Here is a 27,061-nt window from a genome sequence, read left to right on the forward strand (position 1 = left end):
GCAGTGCAGATCAAGTGAATAAATACACATGAAGTTTACTTTTCTCTCTGAGCTTGGGCCTTCCGTTGTTGGCGGCGGCGTTCTCTTCAGTGCTGTTGGTGGTGGTGTTCCCTTCAGCGTTGTTGGCGGTGGCGTTCTCTTCAGTGCTGTTGGTGTTCCCTTCAGTGTTGTTGCCGTCCAGCTCAGCTGGACTGCAGCTCCGCCTGATGACGATCTAGGAGGAAAGAAATGACCAAGTTAAGATCCGGCACTGTCGAGGGACAGACTCTCTCGTTGGAAAAACTCCTTTCTCTGAGAGGAACCGTAAATGCTGATGCTACACATATAGAGCAGTGGTTTTCAACCCTTTTCATATTATCAAGGCCCATTATTTATTCTGCATTTGAGCCACGTACCACGATTTGATAAGATTTAGCCTTGCAGACCCAAAAGTAAAGAATATTTCCATGCTCTAAAAGTGTCATATGCGGGGTGCGCACGCTCCGACACACCAAAGGTCCGACATGAGGAAATCACATATGACTGGGGACTCTCACCGCTGGTGGCTCGCTGCTGTTTTCAGTCTCTCTCCTGCCCTCCGACGTCCTGCTGTCAGAACCACAGGAGGTGGGCGAGCACTCCCTCTTCTGGGCTGGAGGGCAGAGGGAGACGGTTAGTCATGATGCCTACTTACAAACAGTGATGCACAAAATAAACTGAAAGTCTGAAAATACACATGACCCCCCGGTAAGACTGGTGATGTCCGTTGCAACATTTTGACTGACTGTAGAGACGTTGCTCTTTCGTCATTGGACTAAAAGTACGCGAGGGGAATAAGGCCGGAAAGGGGAGCGGTGAACATACCTGGGAAGGTGTCTGCTAGTTGTTGGGTGATGTCAGAGGTGCTGCTGCTACGTGGTAGCGGGCTGTCGGCACCTCCCAGATCGTCCTCACCCCCACACTCTGATAGCTGGCACTCCTCCACGTCTGGAGGGGAGGAGAATGGAGGAAGGGAGAGGGGAGGAGAATGGAGGAAGGGAGAGGGGAGGAGAATGGAGGATCGGAGAGGGGAGGAGAATGGAGGATCGGAGAGGGGAGGAGAATGGAGGATCGGAGAGGGGAGGAGAATGGAGGATCGGAGAGGGGAGGAGAATGGAGGATCGGAGAGGGGAGGAGAATGGAGGATCGGAGAGGGGAGGAGAATGGAGGATCGGAGAGGGGAGGAGAGTTAGAACATGGTGAGGTCCTCCATGCCAGCATTCGTCAGGACCTCAACCGTTCCACCAAATCACAGTAGTGCTGCACGATTCGTGCTCAAATGTGAATTTCAATTTTCCTCCACAAGAATTGAGATCACGATTATCACACGATTCTCATTTTTCCCCCCCATGAAAATATTTATTGTCTTTACTCTGTAGTTGCTGAACATTTACAACATTCAAAATGTGTGGCCTGGAGCCAACTACTGTGGCCTTAAACAAAGTGCTTGACCTAAACCTCTCTTGTAAACAAAAAAACATAAGAGTGACAGCCAACTAATGCTGCACGACTCTTGCTCAAATTTAGAAATGAGATCGCATACATTAGTTGTCTGAATCTTGATCTCTATCTTTTTTTGATTCATTGTGCACTTGTGCAGCACTAAATCACAGCATCATCGAGACACTCACAGCAGTTAAGGTGCGTTCAAACCTGAGGATGTATATTTGTTTCCAGCCGCTTCAATTTGGTCACGAAGGTCAGCGTCTCTCGAGTGGTGGAATATATTATTGATATATTATTGATATACAAGATATAAAAAGTACAAAGTAATTTAACTTTGGGAGTGTAACCAATGGAATAGCTCGTTCCATTCAGTACCCCGAAACACCAACACGCGAGCTAGAAAACACCAAAGACGGCTCGGATCAATATATTAACATAATTCCTGCTACTATATCATGATTATGAGCAGCAAAATGAGTCTTCGTAAAGGGCTCGTATATTGCTTTTGGATGAATAAAACCACCAGGGCTCCGAACTCAGAATCAACGCTGATTGGCTGTCAGGACACGATGCGTGGTCGCATCTGTTGGAAGACACCAGGCTACCGTTCGCTTTGTTCGGGTCGCTCCGTTCGCCGCGCCAGTTCGCGTCGTGCCCGGTCGCACAACGTCTCATCTTTGCATTGACTTTGTAAGTAATCGTGCCACTCGAACTATCCAGGTTTGAACGTAACTTTGCTGTACAATTTACGTACTACATTTGTTACGGTGATGTTACATAGTGACATTTTGAATAAATATGACATAAAGCCAGTGGTTCTCAAAGTGGGGTCCAGGGATCCTTGTGTTTCCTGGGGGAGGGGGCTCATTGACATTAAAATGTTTAAGAACCACAGACATGAACTACGACATGAGCACATGTAAAGGAGATTGCAGAAACATTCTTCAAGGTTTTCAAGAGGTTCATGAGATACTACGGTGGGTGGGACTGTTATGGGTTAAGTGTCTTGCTCAGGGACACTTCGTGCAGACGAGGGGCAGAACGGTGACATCCTGATTACCAGACTAAGCCCTTACCCACTAAGTTATGGCCCAAACTCTACTGTACTGTACTGTACTGTACTGTACTGTACTGTACTGTACTGTACTGTACTGTACTGTACTGTACTGTACTGTACTGCACTGCACTGCACTGTAGGTACAGCACAAGTTCCCGGAAGCATTTACGTCTCTGCTCTGATGACTTTTGACCGAGCAAACATTGAAACCACGAAAACAAACAACAGAACACCACAAGACACAAGCACACAGAAAGGTTAACAGACAAAGTGGTAGCAGATAAGAGGCGTAGCAGAGTGGTATAAAACAGTGGTTCCCAAAGTGGGGTCCTTGAGGGAGTTCTAGGGGGTCCCCCAGCTAAATGATAGTTTGGAACCAAATGGACCCTTATGGGTCTGACTCTGTAACTCTGATAGCGTACAAATGGAACCAATTGGACCCATTATGGGGTCCATTTGTACACTTAAATTAAGTTTGATTTTACAATATGTATTGGGGTCCCAGAGAAAGGTCCCTAGAAATGCCATTAAATAGGGGGCCGTAGCCTAATTCAGGTTAAACCAGGGGCCCTAGAGCTGTGCAAATCTCCTCTTATGGGGGTCCTTGGCATGTCCGCAGGGCGGCTAATGAGTATCATTTTGGGGGTCCTTGACATGACAAAGTTTGGGAACCACTGGTACATAAAGACAGATGGCGAGGACAGGATGGAGGGTTCACAGTCACACACACACAGCCACATGCAGCCGCCAAGCTTCATTTATATGCCATTGCACGATGCAAGCGCCGCCATAGTCGTTGTATGTGGACTATATGGAAACCAGGCTTCAGATAGGGCTGTCACGATTACACATTTAAGTTGGCGATCAATTGTCACAAATAATTGCGATTAACGATTAAAAACGTTTCTCCATTGAACATTGGAACATTACAATTTTACTTCTTTGCATTTTAGGGTCCGTAATCACAAATTGCACAGGGCAGATTATGACAAACAACTTAAATATACTAAGAAATCACCGACAGTACAAAAATGTACAAAATAGCGGAAGTAGTTGATCCAAAGCCTGTCACTTGTCGCTTGTAGATCTGCTATTTCTGCTACTGTAAGATGTGCGATTATAGACAATCATGTAACAGTAATTGTGACAGGCCTATAGCGTTCAGAAGGCACTTTACCTGAGAGTCTGTGAGAACAAGCAGAGTTACCACCAGAGATACCAGGCAAGAAAGAGCTCACAGTGTGAAGCAGCAGAGGAACGCTTTTAGTAGCGGGCAACTCGTAAAGATGGACACAGTTGCTGATGGACTGGCTTCGCTTAGCTTCCATCAGGAAGAGAGAGAGAGAGAGAGAGAGAGAGAGAGAGAGGGAGAGAGAAAGAGAGAGAGGGAGAAGAGGAGGAGAGGAGAGGAAAGGAAAGAGGAAGAGAAGGAACAAAGCAAAGGAAAGAAGCAGAGAGTATTCAATGACAGCGTACTACAGAATGGAAAAGGAAACTTATCAAAGATGTATCAAATTAGCAGTGCTTTAAAACAAATAATAAAATAAAATGAGTAACTTTGGTTCAATTATTAGAAACATTATTTTGTGTTCCATTTTTCTTCCTCCAGTTGATAATCTATCCTTGTAAAAATGTTTTTTTTTTCTTTCTCTCCTTTCTTTTTTGGGTGAATCTCAGCAATTTTGTACATAGAGAACAAATTACAATGATGGAAATGTCCTTTTAGCCAAAAAAGAAACACCTCCTAACTGTAAACGATGGAAGTAGAGCGCGTCACCACACTAGTGGTCCGACACGTGTCCGAGAAGCAGCAGGACAGACGGGCGGACAGCGATGTCCTGCAATTTACCCGATTGCAAGAGTGGCTTCAAGACAGTTCAGTGTCACAATGAATTACAATGACAACTGAATATAGCAGATCTACCAGCTAACAACTCGCCTCACCGCGATAAGTTGTGAGCTTGCAGATCGGCAAATATTTGGCATGCATGCATCACTTTTTTTTTTCTGTCATGAAGTCTAAATCACGTTGTGAGTGACAAGAGGTATGGAAACGAATTATGAATTGCATTTTTATAGCGCTTTTCCAAGTGCTCAAAGCGCTTTACAATGGTTCATTCATTCATACATTGGGAGGTGAAGCGGCGAACAGTCGACGCCAGCGTCCTCACTTCCCACACCAATGGTGGCGAGCTCACACCGACCAACTCATTGGAGGCAGTGTAGGGTTCAGTGTCTTGCCCAAGGACACTTCAACATGTGGACAGGAGGAGCCGGGATTCGAACCGCCGACCAAGGGATCATTGGACGACCTGCTCTACCTCCTGAGCCACAGCCGCCCCAATTATGTGATGTATATTGCTAAATAAATAAACCCACATTAATACCTTATAAATTCATTGCATTTAGTGCTGCACTGAATTCGTTTTTCATTAGCTTGTTTCCTGCCCCAGTAAAATTTAATTTCACTAAGTTAAAGGGTTCACAATTGTTTGTTTGTTAATTAAAAAATTAAATAACCCAAATAAATAAATAAATAAACACAAATTGTTTAGCACCAAACGTAATATTCACAGGAGTGTGCAGATTTTGGTCTAGATATTCTGTCTGTACCAGTCGAAACCTGAACAGAGATATTAAATTAATCTCAAATATGATTCCACAGAGTTAAAAAAATAAATTAAGAAGAAATAAGAAAAAAGAAAAATCCAGAGAGAAGTTACCGAGACAGGAAATTAACATCTGAGCAGTGAGAATACATTAACAGTCACGCACTCGTTTCAATTTGTCACTCGAGGGCTCTTAACCTCAACAAAGCAACCTCCCACCGCCACAATTGGTACATGTTTTTAAAAAAAAAACAGTTTTTCATTAAGTCTTACAAAATAATGAGTGACACTCTGCATTTAAGACACTAATAATTCACGCGGGGGGGATTGCTTTTGTTTCTAAGACTTTAGTTTAATTAGTTCTCTGGTGCATGAGGCTAGACCACGATACAGAGTGGATTTGTCTCTCAAGGCGAGGGATTAGACCTGATGTATACTTCATTTCACGCCTTATAATAACCGATCTACAAGCCCGCAACGCGTGGCAGTGAGGCACATTGTGAGCTTGTAGATCGGCAATTTTTGGTAGTATAAATCAAGCCTGCTTTTCTGATGTTTATAATAACATATGAATTCAGACAAGTGGTTACTTTTAGTATCGACTATAGCTGAACGTCAACACATGTATCTACCGCCTGATAATAAGTATTCTTAGGGTCCTTTGGCTCATCAGGACAACAAAATCCTCTCATTCCTCTCACATTATTAGGACGCATTTGCATACATGAGCACGGCCACGTTTTGACCATTTCCAGCGCGGAGGCATTGTCATTATGCGTGGAGGACACTCGAGGCCAAATCTCAACGTGAGTAATGAAAAGGAAGGACTCTATAGCTTAATGCATAGGGGTGTCTGTTGCCTGATCTATGAGCTATGCGATGCATTGTTAGCTTGTAGATCTCTTCTTTTTGGTAAGCGACACAATCGTAATAAGAGTATAAATTAGGCTTTAGAGTGCGTGTGTGTGTGTGTGCCTTTGCTGAACTTTAATTGTGTCGGGAGATAAGATCAGCTTTGCCACAGCTTGCTACAGTTACCCCGTTGTATGCATATTAATAAGCATTAATTACACCCTTAATGAAACTATGAAAACCCACTATGCAATTGATGTGCGGGTGTACTGTCGAGGAGTGGGCGAAGAGGTGTACAGCGGTACCGTTTGAAGATCAATGTGAGAGAAATCCAATTAGACGAGGAGAAAGGCAACAAGGGAACTTGAGATGCGTCTGTTTCATGTTCGCTCACAGACAGTACAAATATAAACAAACAGAACACAATAAACACAACAAAAAAAAAAGAAAAAGAAAAAGAAACACAGACACTTCCTCCTGCATCTGCTTTGAGCTCTCGGCCCCGTGTGGAGACTTTGGACGTTGACAGCAGAACTGGACGGACAGCAGACCAAACCAGGTGTCAGTCGGGTCTTTGTCTTGGCATTTTCTCTATTAACATTCTGCCATAGATTATATTTAGGACAAGGAAGACAACCTCCGCTACTTAGTGCTAGTTTACCCCCACGCCCCCCCCCCCCCCCCCCCCCACGCCCCCCCAACGCTCAACTTATAATTAGCCTGCCAGCGCCTCATCAGATAAGAGGCGTCTGTCGTCGTGTGAATTGAACCGCATGGCGACGCGCGTCTAAAAAAGCATGGCTTTCTGACACGCTGCTACAGAAGGGGTTGTGTGTGTATCTGTGTGCGTGCGTGTGTGGGTGTGTGCATGCGTGCGTGTGTGGGTGTGTGCCTGACAGGGAAACATGTTGACATTGGCCGGTGACATGTATAGAGGAACAATGGAGGCCATCTGCTGGCGTCTTTGTCCGCCGTGCGGAGCCTTTCAGAGGCACCTGGGCTAACGTACACACGGCCCTGTCTGGAGGCTTTCATATGCAATCAATACAGTATATCTGGCCCACGCAGTGGGTGGCGGCTGACGCCAGGCCGGCCCCCGACAGATAATGTTATCAGCAGTGTGTAAGCCCCACAAAGTGCCACTGAAAACATTTTGACGTCGGAGCCGATGAATGCGGGCGCTGGGGACGAGATAACGGCGAACGTGTCATACTTGTTAAGAGACGTTTGCAAAGGTGTTTTGGTGTGTAAGCGCGCTGGTTCTCAAAGTCTGGCCCCGGCCGGGGGCCACCAAAGGGTGCACGAAATGAACCGTTGCAAACGAACCCTCGTCTAACCTCATGTACAGGCTGTATATCGTTGCTGCCGGGCAGAAACCTCCAATTTCCATATTCTATGTTTTTGTGTTTGCGAAGCAATGCTTTTTGAGCCTGTTACTTTTTAATTTAACCCATTTTGGGCGGGATGCCCTTTTGGTGTTAGCATTATGTTATGCTTTAGCTATTGAAAAATAGCAGATCTACAAACTCATAGCAGCTTGTAGGTCTGCTATTTTTGAAAAATCGAAGAACGACTGACATAGAAACATAGCCTTTTCAGAAAACTGTCAGGATGTAGAAGACATTTTTAGAATCTGATCTCAGGTCAAAATGGGTTAAATCCTGAAAAGTAGCTGTTTTGGACATATGAGGTCTCCACCCTGCAGAGACTATATGCTATGTGTAGATAGTGATACCTTTGTTTGATTTATCTTTCTTTTTACCCTTGCTCGCCCTGCCCCCCCGCCTACTTCTTTTATTTTTGGAAATAATACAAAATTATAGAAAGTTAGTAAGCCTTTCCGAACCCAGGAGGCCCATATGGGCCTATCTCCTGTTTCTGTAGTGTGAGGCAGCTTGATGTACAGGTACACAAGCAGGGAGGCACTGGGTCCCATTTTTCAGAGTCTTTGGTATGACCCGGCCGGGGATCGAACCCCGACCTCCCAGTCTCAGGGCGGACCTCCCAGTCTCAGGGCGGACACTCTAACCACAAGGCCACTGAGCTGCCACTAAAATTAATTTCACCCACTTTTTTTAACACCTGTAATGTGATAATATAGTTGATTGTATGTAACTCTGACAGTGTGCAAATAGAAACCAAATGGAACCATTGGTTCCATTTGCACACTCTCAGATTGGGGACCCAAAGACAAAGAATGGTATCTAAATGGGGGGGCCCGTGAAATAAAAAAAGAAAGGTTGTGAATCACTGATGCACCGTACGCCTGCTTTGATACGACAGAAATAACGTTTTCTGTCTAGCAGTGTTATTCACGGTTTCTTACCGGAGGCCTTTTGTCGCACGTTGTTGCGTGCCTTCTCCACGCCGGGGGCCCCTGAGGTGGTGGCGGAGCGGAACCTCATGGGCTCCTGGCCCCCCCCGGGGCCCCCCTGCTCCCCCCCACCCTGCTGGTTCCTCCAGCTCAGGGAGAAGGAGCGAGCCACTGCCGCAGACTTCTGGGACTCGCTGATCACTCCTGAAAACACACACGGTGCGCACAAAGTAAAAATACACACTTGTTTGAAGTGAGGGGCGCTCCTATCGTCATCCATCATTATACATCACATTCCGTGCTCAGCCGATGAAATGATTTCAAATTTGGTACACACAGACACACAAAGTTGGGCATAGGAGGAAGTTATTATAAATGATAAAACAATAGCGGATTTCCCCCTGTCAGGTGAAAAGAAGCAGCTTGGACTCCTCATGCATAGAAGGAGGCATGAGGTCAGTCCGCTGCCCCCCCAGGTTGGCAGAGGAAGTGTAGCGCCCAGGATTACATTAGATAATTGGCACTGGGTGAAAAAACTGGGTTGCAAAATCGTGGGATAAAAATTATAGATTAAAAAAACAATAGCGGATTTCATGTGACCAGGCCTATGACAGTCACCTGTGACTAATCTATGATGTATAACTCCTCCACATTTGGACACATTTGGACTCATTGACTTCCATTGTGAGATTGAAAAAGAAAAAATCTATAAACACACATTATAAAACATCATCATACATCATCGCTTTCCGGCCAATCACAATTTGCGTCCTCACTTTTGTCTTCAATGTTTGCGTTTACACAAACACAGAAAACTAGTCATAGCCTAGGTGGTGGTAGCTTTGAGGGTTTGTGTTTACACAAACCCTCAAAGCTGGACATAGGAGGGGCTTGCACCCCTCAAAAAGTAGATCGTAGATGGTGAGACAATAATACTAATGTGTAAGTAGGGATGTCCCGATGACGTTTTTTTGCTCCCAATCCGATCATTTCATTTTGAGCATCTGCTGATATCGATTTTTCCCGATCCGATATTTATATAGAACACGTTTATGCCATATCACAATAGTACAATATCCAAAATCACAGACAATATTCAGTCTAATATCATGATATGGAAATAATATTGATACTAGGGATGTCCCGATCACGTTCTTTTGGCTCCCAATCCGATTCCGATCATTTGAAAATGACGTGATCCCCCCCCCCCCCCCCCCCCCCCCCCGATTTCCGATCACCCGATCCAACCGGGTCCGACCCTGTTCTCCTCCCTCACCGCGTCCCCTCTGCTTCTTCTCCTTCTGCTCGCTGAGCTTGTCCAGGGGCAGGCTGGTCATGTCCAGGCCATAGACGGAGCGCGCCAGCACGGCCGTCAGCGAGTCCATGATGCCCGACCACTCGCTCACCAGCTCCTCCCAGGCGGTCAGGGACGACAGCACCGCCAGCAGCTCGTCCCACAGCTCCCGCGAGATGAACACGCACAGGTTGGCGCGCACCCACGCTACGATGATGGTCTGGGGTGAAAAAAAACACCACCGCCAGAGAGGGGGAGAGAGGAGGAAGACGTTAGTGGTGGTGACACAGGTTGGCGCGCACCCACAGATGATGGTCTAAAAAACACCAGCGCCAACCAACACCAAGAGAGAGGGAGACGAAGTTAGTGATGGTGACACAACCATGGGTGATCCATCTGTCAATACACGGACAAATGTGTCCGTGGCAAAGCCACGTTTTTTTACACACCATTAAAAACAAAATTTTGATAAAAAGACCCAAACCAATTACTGAATGTCAAGTCTCCAGGTTTTCTTCAGAATATGTATGACACTCACTTACGACATTATGGCACATTAGGAGTCCAACTAGTACTAGTGGTTCTCAAATGTTTCACTTGCAAGGACCTGCTTGACTCTGAGAGTGTACAAATGTTTGTACAATCTCAGAGTTATAGAGCTGTTATGGTCATTCAGTGCTAGCTCTTTATTCATTTTTGGTCATATTATCCACTAATTTTGTATTATGTCCATGGCAAAAATTTAATTTTGACAAAAATGTCCACTACAAGCCAGCATTGCGATGACCCCTGAACACAACACTGGTTAGAATAAGATCTGTCCTAGACCCACGTTTGACTAGTTTGTGTGAATATGTGCGGGTGCAGGTGCTTTTCCCCTCCTCTGCCCCACTTTCCTGTCTCTTCAAAACTGAATTATAGGTAGCGATGTATTGCCTCTCATTTGTTTCAAAATTGTTTGGGGTGACAGCTATTTTTTTGTTTTGGCATTTTCGGCACCCTCTGGTGGACAACACAGACATGTACAACACATGGAAACTGACCCTGAAGAGAATGGACGCCAGACTCTCAGCGAAGGAGTCTTTTCTTTGGTTCTCCTGCGGTCTCTTCATGACCGCCTCAGTGATCCTCAGTAGCACTTGCAACAGCTGCTCCCTGTAGAACACACACCGTGCACAATTCAGTTACATCCAATTCAATTCAAAGCTTTATGTTTCACTGAGGAACTTCATGGGTGGAAGGCAGCGATTCTAGATAAGAGTCATAAATATTTTTGACAACATAACATTGCGCGAACGAGCATGCACGTGTGTGTGTGTGTGTGTGTGTGTGTGTGTGTGTGTGTGTGAGAGGGGTTTGGGATTTGTGTGTTTAATTCTTTTCAGATACACTTTCAACATACTGTATATGCATATAACTTGTAACATGTAAATGACAAAATAGCTATAACCATATAAGGTGAAACACAATTTTAAACACTGCAAAAATGTCACATTTCATTGGGGACCCACAGGATTTCTCGGGGACCCAGATATACAAGACCACCCCGTAGGTCCCGGGACCCATTACATTGAAAGTCTTGCACCATCACGGATTGTAAAATGCTTTGGGAAAAAGGCGACCGGCCATATAAATGCACCATTTCCCAATTGTATGTTCACCAGAGCTCACACTCACACTATGATTTGATTTTGCTTCATGGAATGTCTGACAGAAAATGTGTTTGCTAGACAAACACGCCACTATTACCAATGTATACATTATCTGTAATATTGTCCCGATATTGTATTTGGATGATCATCTCCGCCAGTGGCACGTTTTCACCCTTTTCACCCACTTTCCATTAGGACTGGCGTTTATATGCTGAAATGGGCCTGGTGTGTTCCCTCTTTAGGCAGATAGTTTGAGAAAATGGGGCAGGCTGCAGCCGTTTTGGGTCGCAGTGAAGAGGATTGTAAATACAGTACATGTGTGAAACATGTTCCTGTTTCACACAAAGGGAATGAACCTGGTTGTTTGTTGTCGTGAGAGAAGGGAGGCAGCGGGGAGAGGGAGACCGATTGGTCCGGTCTATTTTCAGTCCAGTGTCATTATAGCCCCAAAAAGTGGCTGTCGGGTGAAAACCTTGTATGTCCTAATCTGTTACTTAAATGCTAAAATAACCTGTGATCCAATGGAACGTAATAACATATCATCTCTGTCAGGGGGAAACCTCTTATCTTCATATGTGACCAGATTTGACTGAGAGACTGCCATCGCGCAAATTCCAGCTTTTCACCAGAGGAGAAAAACGTTTTCTTTTCTTTTTTAAATGAGTTTATAGCACAGGCAGACTCTTCACATACTAGAGCATGTCTGAAATAAGTGTCAGAGCTGAAATCCACATGTAAATATGAAATAAATGCTTAAACGTGTAGCTAGGTGTAATGTTAGAGACTACAGAAGTGAACCTTTCAAGCTTGTTTTCTCAACTCGCTGTTTTCTGCAAGACATTACTCTATAAGCCATATCTCCAAAACTGGTGGGCCAAACTGAACAACCAATATGTCAAGTTGAAGCTATGATTCCCTGCTTTCATATGACATGAAAAAACGAAAATTCAAAAAAATCCAATGGCAGTCCCTCAGTCAAATTTAGTCACATATTCTAACGTTTTTGTGTGTGTAAATTAACACCCTACTAGATCATAGTACAGTGTCACACAAAAGCATCAAAAGTAGCAGATCCACAAGCTGGAAAAGCAGCACGAAACGACACAGGACTCCTGATGAAGATCCAATAAGATCGAAACGTTGACGAGCAACACAACTTCAGAGGAGCTTTTTCAGCATCACCAGTGTTGCAGACTCTGTTCTTCTTTTTAAATATTTATGAAACACACAGACAGACTTTATTTATTTTGGGAATGTCATCATAGGGGAAGATTAAAATAAATTGTTAAAAACATTTTCGGAAATAGCAAAAAATAGCCAATCTATGGTATGCCCCCATGTGTAATTTCACATTCACAGGCCGACACATTAACCCATTTTGGGCGTGAACCCCTTTTGGTGTTAGCATTATGTTATGCTTTAGCTATTGAAAAATAGCAGATCTACAAGCTCATAGCGCGCCACCGAGTGGCGCGCTACGAGCTTGTAGGTCTGCTATTTAAAAAAAATCGAAGAACGACTGACATAGAAACATAGCTTTTTCAGAAAACTGTCAGGATGTAGAAGACATTTTTAGAATCTGATCTCAGGTCAAAATGGGTTAAGGACAAAAATAGCAAGCAGACAGACGGAACAACAGACAGCCAGAGTTTTCTAAATTGTAGTTTAGAATTGCCATTTTTTACTATTTTAAAACCTTTTAAAATAGTTCAAATATCCGATCTACAAGCTCACAATGTCTCGATGTAGATCGGCTAGTAACTATTTTAAAATGTTTTTCAAAATAGTAAAAAATGGCAAATACGTTTAGGGATAAGGGAGGCGCAAGATGGAGCCCCTAGTCTACGTGTTCATTGGGTGCTCCATGATCATGTGAGTGCGGTGCGTGTGTCTATGAGTGTGTTTGCGTGTGTGTGTGTGCATGTGTGTGTGCGTGTGTGTCTATGAGTGTGTGTGTACGTGCACTGACCATGTCTGCGTGTCCATGGTGTGCTCCATGATCATGTGCCGGTAGATGCTGAGCACACCTCGACACACCTCCACCTGGTTGTCCAGCAGCTTGGGGACGTCCTGGCACGGCTCCAACAGGAAGACGTTGGACGAGTTGGTCAGGAACACCTGGAACCACGTCACAATGGCATGTTATTTATTCATTTACCTTTTAATTGTCTAATGTAATCCTGGGCGCTGCAATCTCTCTGCAGCGGTGGCAGCGGTGGCCGAACGGATTGCGGAGCGGTCTTGATACCGGAAAGTCGCCAGTTCGAATCAGCGGTCCGACACGTTAAAATGACCACCGCTGAAGTGCCCTTGAACAAGGCATTGAACCACTACGATGAAATGTTCTATGAGCAGGGCCTGGCTGGAAACAAGTTCTTGAGCTTAGCCCAGATACCCTGGGTAAATATAGTAATCATTTAATTTCATTTAATTTCTGCCAACCTGGGGAGAGCAACGGACTGACCTCATGCTACCTTCCTTCAATGCATGAGGAGTGGCTGCTTCTTTTCACCTGACAGGGGGGAGTTTCCCCGGTTGGACGTAGTGTGTGGAAGGAACACCGTTATTCCAACCACGGTGAGAACGGGGAGAACATGCAAACTCCACAGAGAAGGGCCCTTTCGCCATACACACCTAGGGAGGGTATGGGCGCTGATGAGGAGGAGAGAACACACCCACAGTGCCCACAGCGTCCCCAGTGAGAATCAAACCCAGGACCTTCTAGCTGTGAGGCGACAGTACTACCGACTGTGCCACCGTGCCCCGCACAATGTCATGTTAGCAACATTTTAAGCACTTTTTGACGCGTTGTAGAGCAGCAATTTTCATGTTGTGTTCGTCCCCAGAATGGGAATCCTTGGGTTCACATATGCATGCTAGGGTTCATGTAGTTAAGCATTTTTGTAAAAAGAAAAAAAGAAAAACAGCAAGTCTTGTTCATGGGTTCACAAAATACAAGAGCCAAGAATTTCCAATGTAAAATCTCACAACGCCTTGCGATGCTAGGCGTTGTGGGCTTGTAGATCGGCTATTTTCGGCAAAGAGGTTTGGTGTAGACGGAATGATGCTGTCAAACAAGTCTATTATTTCTAAAATATTTCCATGAATTTCATGACCGTGGGAACCAGGGTTCATCTGCTTCATCTCTCTCTCAGCTAGGGCGTCCTTGGCCTGAAAAACGGTGAATGCCCCTGGACCAGGGACAGACCTGTAGTGTGGACTGGACCAGGGACAGACCTGTAGTGTGGACTGGACCAGGGACAGACCTGTAGTGTGGACTGGACCAGGGACAGACCTGTAGTGTGGACTGGACCAGGGACAGACCTGTAGTGTGGACTGGACCAGGGACAGACCTGTAGTGTGGACTGGACCAGGGACAGACCTGTAGTGTGGACTGGACCAGGGACAGACCTGTAGTGTGGACTGGACTAGGGACAGAGCTGTAGTATGGACTGGACAAGGGACCAGGGACAGACCTGTAGTGTGGACTGGAATAGGGACAGACCTGTAGTGTGGACTGGACTAGGGACAGACCTGTAGTGTGGACTGGACTAGGGACAGACCTGTAGTGTGGACTGGACTAGGGACAGACCTGTAGTGTGGACTGGACTAGGGACATACCTGTAGTGTGGACTGGACTAGGGACAGACCTGTAGTGTGGACTGGACTAGCGACAGACCTGTAGTGTGGAGTGGACTAGGGACAGACCTGTAGTGTGGACTGGACTAGGATAGACCTGCAGTGTGGACTGGACTAGGGACGGACCTGTAGTGTGGACTGGACTAGGGACAGACCTTTAGTGTGGAGTGGACTAGGGACAGACCGGTAGTGTGGACTTGACTAGGGACTAGGGACGGACCTGTAGTGTGGACTGGACTAGGGACAGACTTGTAGTGTGGACTGGACTAGGGACAGACCTGTAGTGTGGACTGGACTAGGGACAGACCTGTAGTGTGGACTGGACTCCAGCCTTGACGTCTCGGTTCAGCTCCTCGGTCAGACAGCCCCGGTTGATGGCGCTGCTGAAGGAGTAGGTTCTGCCCCAGCTGGACGTGCGCCTGTGACCGTGACTCTCCAACATCTGTAGGAGTTCAATGACATTAACCCATTTAGGCAGGACGTCGAAATTTAAAAAAAAATCTTCTAAATCATGACAGTTTTCTGAAAAACCTCATGTTTCTACAGCAGGGGTGCCCACACATTTATGACGTGAGATCTACTTTCAAAATGACCAGCTCAACAAGATCTACCCACTGAAAAAATAAGTGTACCATTGCTGAAAATAGTTTAAATATATAATGTACCTGGGGGGGGCTTTGGAATAGGGAGGAGGGAGAAATTATGACAGGCAGTTTCTGCTGTCAAAATATGTCCCCCCCGTATTTAACTTAAGCGCCCAATGCATTCTCAATGGCAATAGCACAAACTTTGCCATGCTACTAGTCCTACATACCTACACCTAGAAACCCCATTCAAACCTATTTAGGTTCATCTTACGGTGGACATGTTTGCCTGAAAATAAATCTTTGAAATGTTTCATAGTTTTAGAAATATAGTGCTTTCAAATTTGAGAAATTCACAATGGGGCTCAATGGCAGATATTGGCACGTCAAAAAAGCACTTTCACCTAGAAACTCCATTCACACTTTTTATAATTCAGCTTGCTGTGGAGACACATGCTGGAACTTTTTACTCTGAAATGATTTGTAGTTTCTGAGTTATTTAACTTAAACGCCCAATGCATTCTCAATGGCAATAGCACAAACTTTGGCATGCTACTAGTCCTACATACTTACACCTATAGAAACCCCATTCAAACCTATTTAGGTTCATCTTACGATGGACATGTTTGCCTGAAATGGAATCTTTGAAATGTTTCATAGTTTTAGAAATATATAGTGCTTTCAAATTTGAGAAATGTATAATGGGGCTCAATGGCAGATATTGGCACGTCAAAAAAGCACTTTCACCTAGAAACTCCATTCACACATTTTATAATTCAGCTTACTGTGGAGACACATGCTGGAACTTTTTTAGGTTCATTTTACGGTGGACATGTTTGCCTGAAAAGAAATCTTTGAAATGTTTCATAGTTTTAGAAATATATAGTGCAAGGACACTTCGACACCAACTCTGGGGGAGCCCGGGTTCGAACTGGCAACCTTGCAGTTACCATTCAGCCACTCTACCCCCTGAGCCACCGCCGCCCTGTTTTGGTTTTACTATAGTTTATGACAGAATGGAGAGAGAAAGCTAAATTAATTGACAAAGTACATTTGGAATTTGTCACCCATCCTACACACCCTACAGTATATCAGTGGTGCTCAATATTTCACGTCAAGGACCCCAACAATTATATGTAATTGGCCGCCGACCCCCATCTGAAAATATGTTGTTCCAGGGACCGCCCCAGAAGCAAAGTTATGAGTTAAAAACGTTCACTCTGAAAGAATATACATTTGAAATTTGCGCCACATTTTCACAATTTTTCAAAAATAGCAGACCTACAAGCTTGTAGTGCGGCACTCGGTGCAGCGCTATGAGCTTGTAGATCTGCAATTTTTCAATAGCTGAAGTATAAAAGAATGCTTAAAACACGGTGCTTAAAACGAATGCTTAAAACACCCATTCTTGACGGTTTCCCGTCAAGAATGGGTTAATGTCCCACGTGTCATTCAGCTGTACATTACAATCCATAAAAAAATGAAACTTTAAAGTTAATAATGTGGGTGCCCGCTGGCCTAGTGGTCCAGGCGCATGCCACATATAGGCTCTGGCCAGATGCGTCACATGTTTGAGTCCAGTTCATGACGACCTTTGCTGCATGTCTCTCCCTGTCTCTTTGTTTTATGTGTTTAATTCGCCGTATTTGAATAATTAAAAAGAAACTCCGTCTTTGCCGCGGACCTGGTGAAGAGACCTTCATGTTATGATGACGAAACCGGAAATCAACCCATGCGTTGGGCTGCTAGGGCTTCTGGGAAATTGAGGCCAATGCAAGTGAACGGGGGGTTTGTCTGGACTACAACGCCATTTTTCGCCGGATTTTCACGGATCAAAAGCCCAAATACTTCAGCGTATGCTCTAAAGGTAATAAAACAATCTCGGCAGCGTAGAATATTTGATTAAAATGCGGGTAAAGCGTGATAAGCAGTAGAACTGTTAATTAGACTGATGATCGGTACTTGGTTTACCGAAGTGGATCTTATGAATGAGAACGTGATTGGATGAAGTGAATCATGTGAATGAGTGTGATTGGATGAAGTGAATCATGTGAATGAGAACGTGATGAAGGCCGGCAGCAACTGCACTGAGTTTCCTGATTGAACTTGCTCATAGTACAATTTCTATGCATTTGATGAATTACTTCGTGTTTACTTTGCTTATTGTCACTTACAGTCGCTCTGGTTTAAGATCATCTGCTAAATGCCTAAATTGTTAAATTGTAAATGTGAATGCTAGAACCCCAAACGATGCCTGTGCTGTGTGTGTGTGTGTGTGTGTGTGTGTGTGTGTGTGTGCGTGCGTGCGTGCGTGCATGCAGTCACCTGTGCGTGCGTGCTGTCGGCCTCGGTGGTGGTCAGCAGTGGTTGACCTCCGACCACCACCACCACCACCTCCTCCTCCTCTTCCTCCTCCTCCCGACTGCCCTTCTCGGGCTCGGACATGAACGTGGGCTTGTCCTGCAGAATCCACTTCCTGTACACTTTGATCACCTTCCGGGTCGCCGAGGCCTCACACGAAGGCAGCAGGAAGGCCTGGGGGTGGGGGAGGAGTTGGGGGGGGGGGGGGATTGGAATGAGAATGATCAATCAATCAATCAATCAAAACTTTATTTGTATAGCACATTTCATACAGCAAGTGCAACCCAATGTGCTTGTGTGCAATGTGATGTCAAGGACCCCCAAATTGACACTTATCAGCCCACGGACCCCCATTAGAAAATATATGCCAGGGCCCACCCCATAAGAGAGAAGATTTTCACGGCTCTAGCAGTGATTCTCAACCATTTTATTTTCAAGGACCCCCAGTTTGACATGCATTAGTCTACGGACCCCCATTCAATGACATTTCTATCTCTGGGACCCACAATTTATATTGTAAATGCAATGTTAATTTAACTCTTAACAGGTCCATTTGGTTCCATTTGTACACTCTCAGAATTACAGACCCATAAGGGTCCATTTGGTTCCAAACTATCATTTAGCTGGGGACCCCCTGGAACTCCGTCAAGGACCCCTGGGGGTCCCCGGACCACACTTTGGGAATCACTGTCATAGAATATTGTTGCTTTCGGGCAGAACCCCTAAAGGACAACTTCACCCCTTTTCTTTATTTTGCAACCAGAGCTTATTTTAATGATGTTTAACCCATTTAGGCCTGACGTCGAAATAAAAAAAACGTTCGCTCTGAAAGAATATATATTCAAAGATTTGTGCCACATTTTCACGATTTAAAAAAAATAGCAGACCAACAAGCTCGTAGCGCGCCACTCGGTGGCGCGCTATGAGCTTGTAGATCTGCTATTTTTCAATAGCTAAAGTATATCATAATACATAATACAAGAAACACTTTCCTGGGGTTTTTATGTGTGTAATATGTTTTTTTAGATACCAAAAGTATCTAAAAAAGTCATAGTCATGACCAAAAAATCTGTCATGAAAATGTGCTCTCACTTCCTTCCTGGACTACAAAGTCACACCTCCATGCAGCCTCCCCCCTCTCCACAAGGAGGGGAAGTGCACTAAAGCATTATGGGCATTGTAGGAATTCAGCAATCCAGCAAACACACAGACTTCATTATTTTTCTGGCCATAGGGTGCAAATTTCAAATTGTGCTACTGTTATCTACTTCAAATACTATTAACCCATTTTGGGGCGGGAACCCCTTTTGGTGTTATGATATGCTTTAGCTATTGGAAAATAGCAGATCTACAAGCTGACATAGAAACATAGCCTTTTCAGAAAACTGTCAGGATGTAGAAGACATTTTTAGAATCTGATCTCAGGTAAAAATGGGTTAACATTGAGTGACTGCAGTTTCTTCCAGCTGTGAAATGTCCCTTTAACTTTTGTGTTTTTTTCGTGAATTAACGCCCTACTTGATCATACCACAGCGTCACATAAAAGTGTTAAGAATAGCAGATCTTCAAGCTTGTCGACATTTGGTACTTTTACATTTGAATCCTGAAAGGTAAGAGTTTTCGGTCATATGAGGTTTCCACCTGACAAGAGATGATATGTGACCAGATTTGACTGAGAGACTGCCATCGCGCAAATTACAGCTTTTCACCAGAGGAGAAAAACGTTTTTTTTCTTTTTTTTCTCCAAAATTAGTTAATAGCACAGGCAGACTCTTCACATACTAGAGCATGTCTGAAATAAGTGTCAGAGCTGAAATCGACATGTAAATATGAAATAAATGCTTAAACGTGAAGCTAGGTGTAATGTTATAGAGACTACAGAAGTGAACCTTTCAAGCTTGTTTTCTCAACTCGCTGTTTTCTGCAAGACATTACTCTATAAGCCATATCTCCAAAACTGGTGGGTCAAACTGAACCAATATGTCAATTTGAAGCTATGATTCCCTGCTTTCATATGACATGAAAAAACAAAAATTCAAAAAAAATCCAATGACAGTCCCTCAGTCAAATTTAGTCACATATATCAATTCTGGAGACAATGTTTGGCAGGCTGCAAGACACAACTTGCTGTTGTGTGTTATCTTATCTCTTTGTCTCTGCTGGCACTTGCAGTCAAAGTTACTGCTACCAGAAGCCATAGAATGAAGAATGTAAACACACATGTAGTTGTGCTGTGGCCTGCAGGCCAGTGGTTCCCAAACCTTTTCATGTCAAGGACCCCCAAATTAACACTAATTAGACCGCAGACCCCCCCCATTACAAAAGATATTCCAGGGACCCCCAAATTAACACTAATTAGACCGCAGACCCCCCATTACAAAAGATATGCCAGGGACCCCCATGAGAGAAGATTTGTACGGCTCTAGCAGTGATTCTCAACACGTTTAATTTCAAGGACCCTCAGTTTGACATGCATTAGTCTACGGACCCACATTTAATGGGACCCTAATTTATATTGTAAAATCAATGTTAATTTAACTCTGAGAGTGTACAAATGGAACCAAATGGACCCGTCAGGGTCAATTTGGTTCCATTTGTACACTCTCAGAGTTACAGATCCATAAGGGTCCATTTGGTTCCAAACTACCATTTAGCTGGGGACCCCCTGGAACTCCCTCAAGGACCCCCGGGGGTCCCCGGACCCCACTTTGAGAACCACTGCTGTAGACGAAGCTCAAGGACATTAGCCAACCGAAGCACATGCATGGCTTCACATGTAAATGTGTGTCTAAAGAAAATCACAGAACCATAGCCTTGTTTACACTCACTTTAACTGTTAAAATTAACTTCAACATGCAGGGTCTGGTGTGTTCGCAAACATCATGACCCCTTCCTGCAGTTCCAACAAACGGCCACCAGAGGGCGATACAGTACTAGGTTTGACATTGCAGTCTTCTCCAAACACAAAGCTAACATTAAAACCACTGTCAATGCAACGTGCTTCAACCACATCCTCAAACAGATTAAGACTTTAATGAAACCATTAAAACTGGCAAAGCATCTGTGTCAAGATGGGGGTCCGCGGCCATATATATCGATCAATTTGTGGGCCCTTGGCACACGTGTCAGTTTTAGAACAGCTGGTTTAGAAGGCATTTATAGAATCAGGTTAATACAAATCCGTTAATTAATGTATAAGTTAATTGTAAATCCTCCATTCATTTAATGTTTGTGCAAGATGAAAATCTACACAAATAGCTGAATATAGCAAAAAATGCACTAAAACAGTGGTTTTCAACCGTTTATGTATTCTGCATGTAAGCCACGGACCACCATTAATGACATTTAGCCTCTCAGACCCAAAACAAAACAATGTTTTGTTGTCGTTGGATACGACATTGTCCACAATTCCATGCTGAATTGATCATGTTGGTACCATTAGGAGAGCCAACAGGCAAACGTAGATCAAAATAACAATTCTTCTACGGTCTCTAATTGTATAGACTTCTTGTAAATTATGTAAAGCAGATTTTTAACACTAATTTAACTCTTGAGAGTGTCAAATGAAACCACATGGTCCATTGGTTTCATTTTGACACTCTCAAGAGTTAAAGAAATATCCATCCATTTGGTTACCAGGTCTCCATCATTTAGCTGGTTACCACCTGGGACCCCCTCAAGGACCACTGGTTGAGAACCAGTGCACTGTGCAGGTGCTAACCTGGTGGAAGACCTAAGGAGCACTGGTTGAGAACCAGTGCACTGTGCAGGTGCTAACCTGGTGGAAGACCTAAGGACCACTGGTTGAGAACCAGTGCACTGTGCAGGTGCTAACCTGGTGGAAGACCTCGTTGACAAAGTTGACGTTGTCCCGCGTGGACAGCAGGATGCTGTGCACCATGTCGTACACACAGCGATGCTCCTCCTCGATGCTGCACAGGGACGAGTCGCTGGGCCGCCGGTCCGACAGCGTGCTGCTGTTAGAGTGGTTCTTCTCTGGCTCTCCTGTCGGCCCGTTGGGCTCGCTGGCCTCCGGCCACGACGAGGCCTTCTCCTTCTCTTTCTCCTGACTGCTACTGCCTGCAGTGACAGTCTGCGCGCACACACACACACACACACACACACACACACACACACACACACACACACACACACACACACACACACACACACACACACACACACACACACACACACACACACACACACACACACACACACACACACACACACACACACACACACACACGTAGGGATGATGGGACGATAATTGTTATTATCGAGCAAAAATATCACAATAATCAACAAGAATGCTCACAATAATCATATGGCGTAGATTTAAATTTATCGCAAAATTGTCTGAGCTTTTTTAGCTTTAGTTGAGCTACAAATTCAGATCTGTAAAGAACGCATATGGTACTATACTATTATTCTTATCTCTACACAAATCGATTTGCCAAAAATAGCAGATCTACAAGGTTGTAGATTGGCTGTTTTTGGCAAACGTTCCCTCTAGAATAGGGAAGCTGGGGTTTCAAGTAGATAACAAGAGTGGCATTTTAAGTTAATATCGTTAATCAAAATTATCTTTGCATAGCGGAAGCACCCACCTGGATGAGTTTAGGGAGCATAACGGAAGCACCCACCTGGATGAGTTTAGGGAGGACCTCGGTGCCGTTCTTCGCGCCGGGCGCCAGGGAGGCGGCGCTGACGTACTTCTTCTCCAGGAAGAAGGTGACCAGCCAGGTGATGAATGCCACGCGAGGAGCCAGGTACTGATCCCTGGTGCAGAACGTGCTCTCATTGTTCCTCGTCACGGGGACATACAGGGGTTTGGGTCTGTGATGAGGAAGATCTGAAGAGAGAGACAGGCAGAGAGGGACGGAGAGAGAGAGAGAATCAGAAGCAGCAGACGGGGTGTAACAACGGCATGTCGGCATGGATCCCATATCCATATGGATCTCACCTCGGACTTGGCCAGCCTGTTAAGTCAAGTCTGATTGGTCAAAATAAGTTAGTTTCGAGAGGGAAGTACATACTACGCATTCTCTCACATTACGTCGCTACCAGACTTTTCTCCTCAGAGATGAGAAAAGGTCTGGGAATGACACTACCATATTAGGGAATCGGTTTCCCTAATTGGCCAACCTGACCCCAGCGGCTATACGGATTGGTGGAGTTTTGCAAGATGTTTGTGCCTCTGAACTCAATATAAGCACAATAGAACTCCATGAGAAAAGGATGGGGTTCTTAGGTTGACAGAACCTATCACCGACATCCGGGGTGTCCATACACAAGGGAGTCATTCGTGCATTGTGCTCTATGCCTTTGATGTCGACACCCACAGATGGTTCAAGCCCAAGAATTGTGGGACTGTTTCGAAGGTGCATTTTTGGCTCAGCAGCTTAAACAAAACATATTATTTACATTTGAGTTTCGATGACCTTTAAAAACAGTTGTGATTTGTGATTGTGTGTTTAACATAATAATACTATTCCCAGTTTTATGTAGGCAGAAGTAATGTTGGGTTTTCAGTCAGGACGACAGGCTGACTCCCGGCGTCTGAGACGTGCAGAATCAACCAGGAGGATTCTCAGCCTGGAACTGAGCGCCGACAGGGACATGCAAAGAATCCACGACAGCGGCGTCAACAGCCTCGACATTGACACGACAGAAGGCAGATACATGCTATCTGGAGGAACGGACGGCGTGATAGCCGTGTACGACCTGGAGAACCATGGCGCGACGCCCCAGTACACCTGCAAGGCCGTCTGCACCGTAGGCAAGTCGAGCAGGTACGGCCACGCGTTCAGCGTGGAGACGGTCCAGTGGTATCCTCACGACACGGGCATGTTCGTCTCGAGCTCCTTCGACAACACCATGAAGGTGTGGGATACGGAGACACTGAAGCCCGCCGAGGTCTTCCGCTTCCAAGGAAACATCTTCTGCCATCACATGTCTCCCGTCGCCAGGAAACACAGCCTCATCGCGGTCGGCACCAAAGACTCCAAGGTGCAACTGTGTGACCTGAAGTCGGGCTCGCTCGCTCACGTGCTTCAGGGCCACGGGGCAGAGGTCCTGTCCGTGCGCTGGTCGCCCAGGCACGAGTACGTATTGGCGACTGCCAGCGCCGACAGCGGGGTGAGGGTGTGGGACGTGCGGCGAGCCGGCGGCAGTCTGTTCACACTCGACCAGCACAACGGGGACAAATCCAAAGCAGCAGCGGCAAACACATCAGCCCACGACGGCAGAGTGAACGGCCTGTGTTTCAGCGGCGACGGCCTCTTCCTCCTCTCCACGGGAACGGACAACCGCATGCGACTGTGGAACAGCGCCACGGGAGAGAACGCGCCGGTGAACTACGGGGAAGTGTCCAACAAGAGTCGTAGGAAAGGGTTGAAGTTTGCCGTGTCCGGCGGCTGCAGCAGCAGCGAGTTTGTGTTTGTGCCGTGCGGCAGCTCGGTGGCGGTCTACGCCATGCATACGGGGCAGCTGGTCGCGGTGCTGAGAGGGCACTACGGCAACGTGGACTGCTGCCAGTTCCACCCCGACTACCAGGAGCTGTACAGCGGAGGGAGAGACTGCAACATATTGGCCTGGGTCCCGCTCCTCCACCGACCAGACGCCGAAGAGAATCCTGCCTTTAAAGACTCGTGGAGCAGTGATGAAGACTAGTGTTGTTTTCCCCGTATTGTCCAGCCAGAAACCTCCCGTCTCCATATTCTAACATTTCATGTTTTCTCGGAAATAAACGCCCCTACTTGATCATACTACAGCCGAGCGTCACACAAAAGCATCAAATGTAGCAGCAGATCCACAAGCGTTTTGAGCTTGTAGATCTGCAACTTTTGCTGTTTTGGACATATGAGGTTTCTACCCACCCCCGCACATTGTGCAGGTGCCTGCCTTTGAAGACGCATGGGGGTTTGATTGATAGATTGAATAGTTGAAATGTAAACCGTAAAGAGTACAGTCAAACACTTAGTCTAAAAGGAAATCACCGAAAAATTTCCTTGCGGTCTTGTTTCCATTCAGGTCCTGAGTATTCAATGTGACGATTTTTTTGTGTTATTTCCACAGTATAAACTAAGTATAAATTAGGCATTAACAGTGTTTGTACTAAGTGATGTAAGGTAAGTGATATTTTTGAGTGGTGCAAACCACTCCAACAACCAGCTTTGTCTGTATGTTTGTGTACCTGTACCCATACGTGTCCGTGCAAAGGTGAGCATGGTTACTATGGTTAGTGTGTGACGTCACTGACATAGCTGATCAGACTATATAAGACCTTGCACCACTCGGTTCACATGGGTGTGATTTTTTGTTAATAAGTATTAACAGATTAATCGCCCAGGACGAAGTTCTTTGTCCTTTCTATTAGTAACGCCCGACGCTCAGGACGAAGTATTGTCCTAAAGACGAAGTTTATTGATACGAGAACAGATCGCCTGGCTGTATAGCCCAGGCGCGCCTGCTGGGCTCTCCTCGGTGACGCGCAAGACTGAGACGTCATCAAAAAACTCCCTCCTCTGTTTAGCTGATGAAAACGAAAATCTTAAAACGTTCATAAATCGCGATCTAAATCATCCCGTCTTTTTCTGAAAAAAAGATCCTGTGTTAGACGGCGCTCCGCGGTCCAGTCGCTAGTCTCGATAGATTTATTCTTGTCTCCCGTTGTTGTCGATCGATTCTAAAGTGCTGTGGCTATTGTTAGCTGCTACACAACATCATGAACTTCCGGCCGGTCCGTCCGGAAAAGGCGTCCGTGTTTATAAATCGACTGGGCGCATGAATGTAATGGATTAAATAGTTCCGGGCAATTAAAGTGTTAAAGTATAGCTAAAGTAGCTAAGTACAGCTATGAAGTAGCTACCGGTATATATGACTAAAATATTACTATAAATTAACACTAGAACTAACTGGTAACCGTGACAAAAGCCGTCCAATATGGACCTTTCAATAGGACTCACGCTGTATTTGAACAGATACAGTTATATGTGTTTCAGAGAAAACTATCTAAGATTCTAGACCTCAAAGGACAAAGTCTCAAGTTCAAAATGCACCCCCAGCTGGCCTTGGTAATGTTACGAGTCACGACGGCATTCCAGCAACGCAAGCCAAACACCAACACACCTGCAGTCTTTATACCTAATAAATACCGATACACACATTTCAAATATCTGTGTCCACAAAAACCATAAGTACAAGAATGCCGTGTACAAAAGGACATAAACACTGCTGATGCAGTCGAGACAATTGGGAAAACGGCCAGTTACAAAGTGCCGAGACACAACAGAACATTGTTACATACAATACAGTTGACATACTTCGTCATACACAGCAGACAACAATCCCGGATAAAGGAAACAATGCCTACACGCACATGCACAACACGCACATGCACAACACGCACATGCACAACATGCACACGCACTCTCTCTTTACCTAATAAAGGCTTGTAGAGGTTGGTGAGCTTGGTGAAGGATGGGAAGAGGTGTGGAAGGTAGTACTTCTTGAACAGGCTGAAGAGGAACCTGAAGCCCGAGTCCTGGTTCTCCTTGTTCTTCCATTCTAAACTGGACGCCTGGAGGGAGACGACAGAACAATCACCAGGAGAAGGTCACATCTCTGGGGACGACGGCTCCTTTGTGGTGTTCATGGATTAACCCATTTTTAAATAAAAAATGTCTTCTACATCCTGACAGCTATGTTTCTATGTCAGTCGTTCTTCGATTTTTCAAAAATAGCAGACCTACAAGCTCGTAGCGCGCCACTCGGTGGCGCGCTATGAGCTTGTAGATCTGCTATTTTTCAATAGCTAAAGCATAACATAATGCTAACACCAAAAGGGGTTCCCGCCCAAAATGGGTTAAAGTGAAATAAAATCTCACGACCGAAAAAAAGTCCTATTTTATGATTTTAACACAACACGTACAGTATCATAATGATGTTTTAGTAATATTGTTCCTGTGGTTGTTTTATATCTACATACTGCCAGCCATGTGAAGAAACAGATTGAGGCTTTAACCTTAGTTTTTTTATGAAATATCCTAGAAAATGCCTCTAAACATATATTGATAGTTTGACCATTTCAAATGCTCAAATCTTAAAAATATTCACATTGAGAGCCTGTAGATACGCTATCTTTGCTGCGCAACATGCTTCCATAGAATCCAAATGACTGGAATCAGTCATAGAGACTATTGTTGCAGGGTTCAATGCTCATTAGAAGCAG

At 45.1% G+C, this 27,061-nt stretch overlaps 2 protein-coding genes across 6 annotated transcripts in view; one reads left to right on the forward strand and one right to left on the reverse strand.

Moving 5' to 3' along the window:
• ralgapa2 (Ral GTPase activating protein catalytic subunit alpha 2) overlaps positions 1 to 27,061 on the reverse strand; it is a 233,553-nt gene that overhangs the window by 128,780 nt on the left and 77,712 nt on the right. For all 5 annotated transcript variants that reach the window (XM_079527212.1, XM_079527209.1, XM_079527208.1 and 2 more), the window contains exons 8-19: positions 26,272 to 26,410; positions 22,473 to 22,681; positions 21,662 to 21,919; positions 17,791 to 18,000; positions 15,189 to 15,323; positions 13,212 to 13,360; positions 10,634 to 10,745; positions 9,573 to 9,810; positions 8,309 to 8,500; positions 844 to 966; positions 537 to 631; positions 40 to 214 (exon numbers count right to left, since the gene is read on the reverse strand). In XM_079527212.1, coding sequence (XP_079383338.1) covers positions 40 to 214; positions 537 to 631; positions 844 to 966; positions 8,309 to 8,500; positions 9,573 to 9,810; positions 10,634 to 10,745; positions 13,212 to 13,360; positions 15,189 to 15,323; positions 17,791 to 18,000; positions 21,662 to 21,919; positions 22,473 to 22,681; positions 26,272 to 26,410 — 2,035 coding nt within the window. The remainder of the gene's footprint in view (positions 1 to 39; positions 215 to 536; positions 632 to 843; positions 967 to 8,308; positions 8,501 to 9,572; positions 9,811 to 10,633; positions 10,746 to 13,211; positions 13,361 to 15,188; positions 15,324 to 17,790; positions 18,001 to 21,661; positions 21,920 to 22,472; positions 22,682 to 26,271; positions 26,411 to 27,061) is intronic.
• On the forward strand, positions 23,347 to 24,501 carry LOC306942607 (DNA excision repair protein ERCC-8-like; the record flags this gene model as incomplete). The annotated part of the gene is made up of 1 exon (XM_079528614.1): positions 23,347 to 24,501. One exon carries the CDS (start codon positions 23,347 to 23,349, stop codon positions 24,499 to 24,501), a length of 1,155 nt encoding a protein of 384 aa, XP_079384740.1.

The sequence above is a fragment of the Electrona antarctica genome, assembly GCF_951216825.1.
Source record: "Electrona antarctica genome assembly, chromosome: 18".
Lineage (NCBI taxonomy): Eukaryota > Metazoa > Chordata > Actinopteri > Myctophiformes > Myctophidae > Electrona > Electrona antarctica.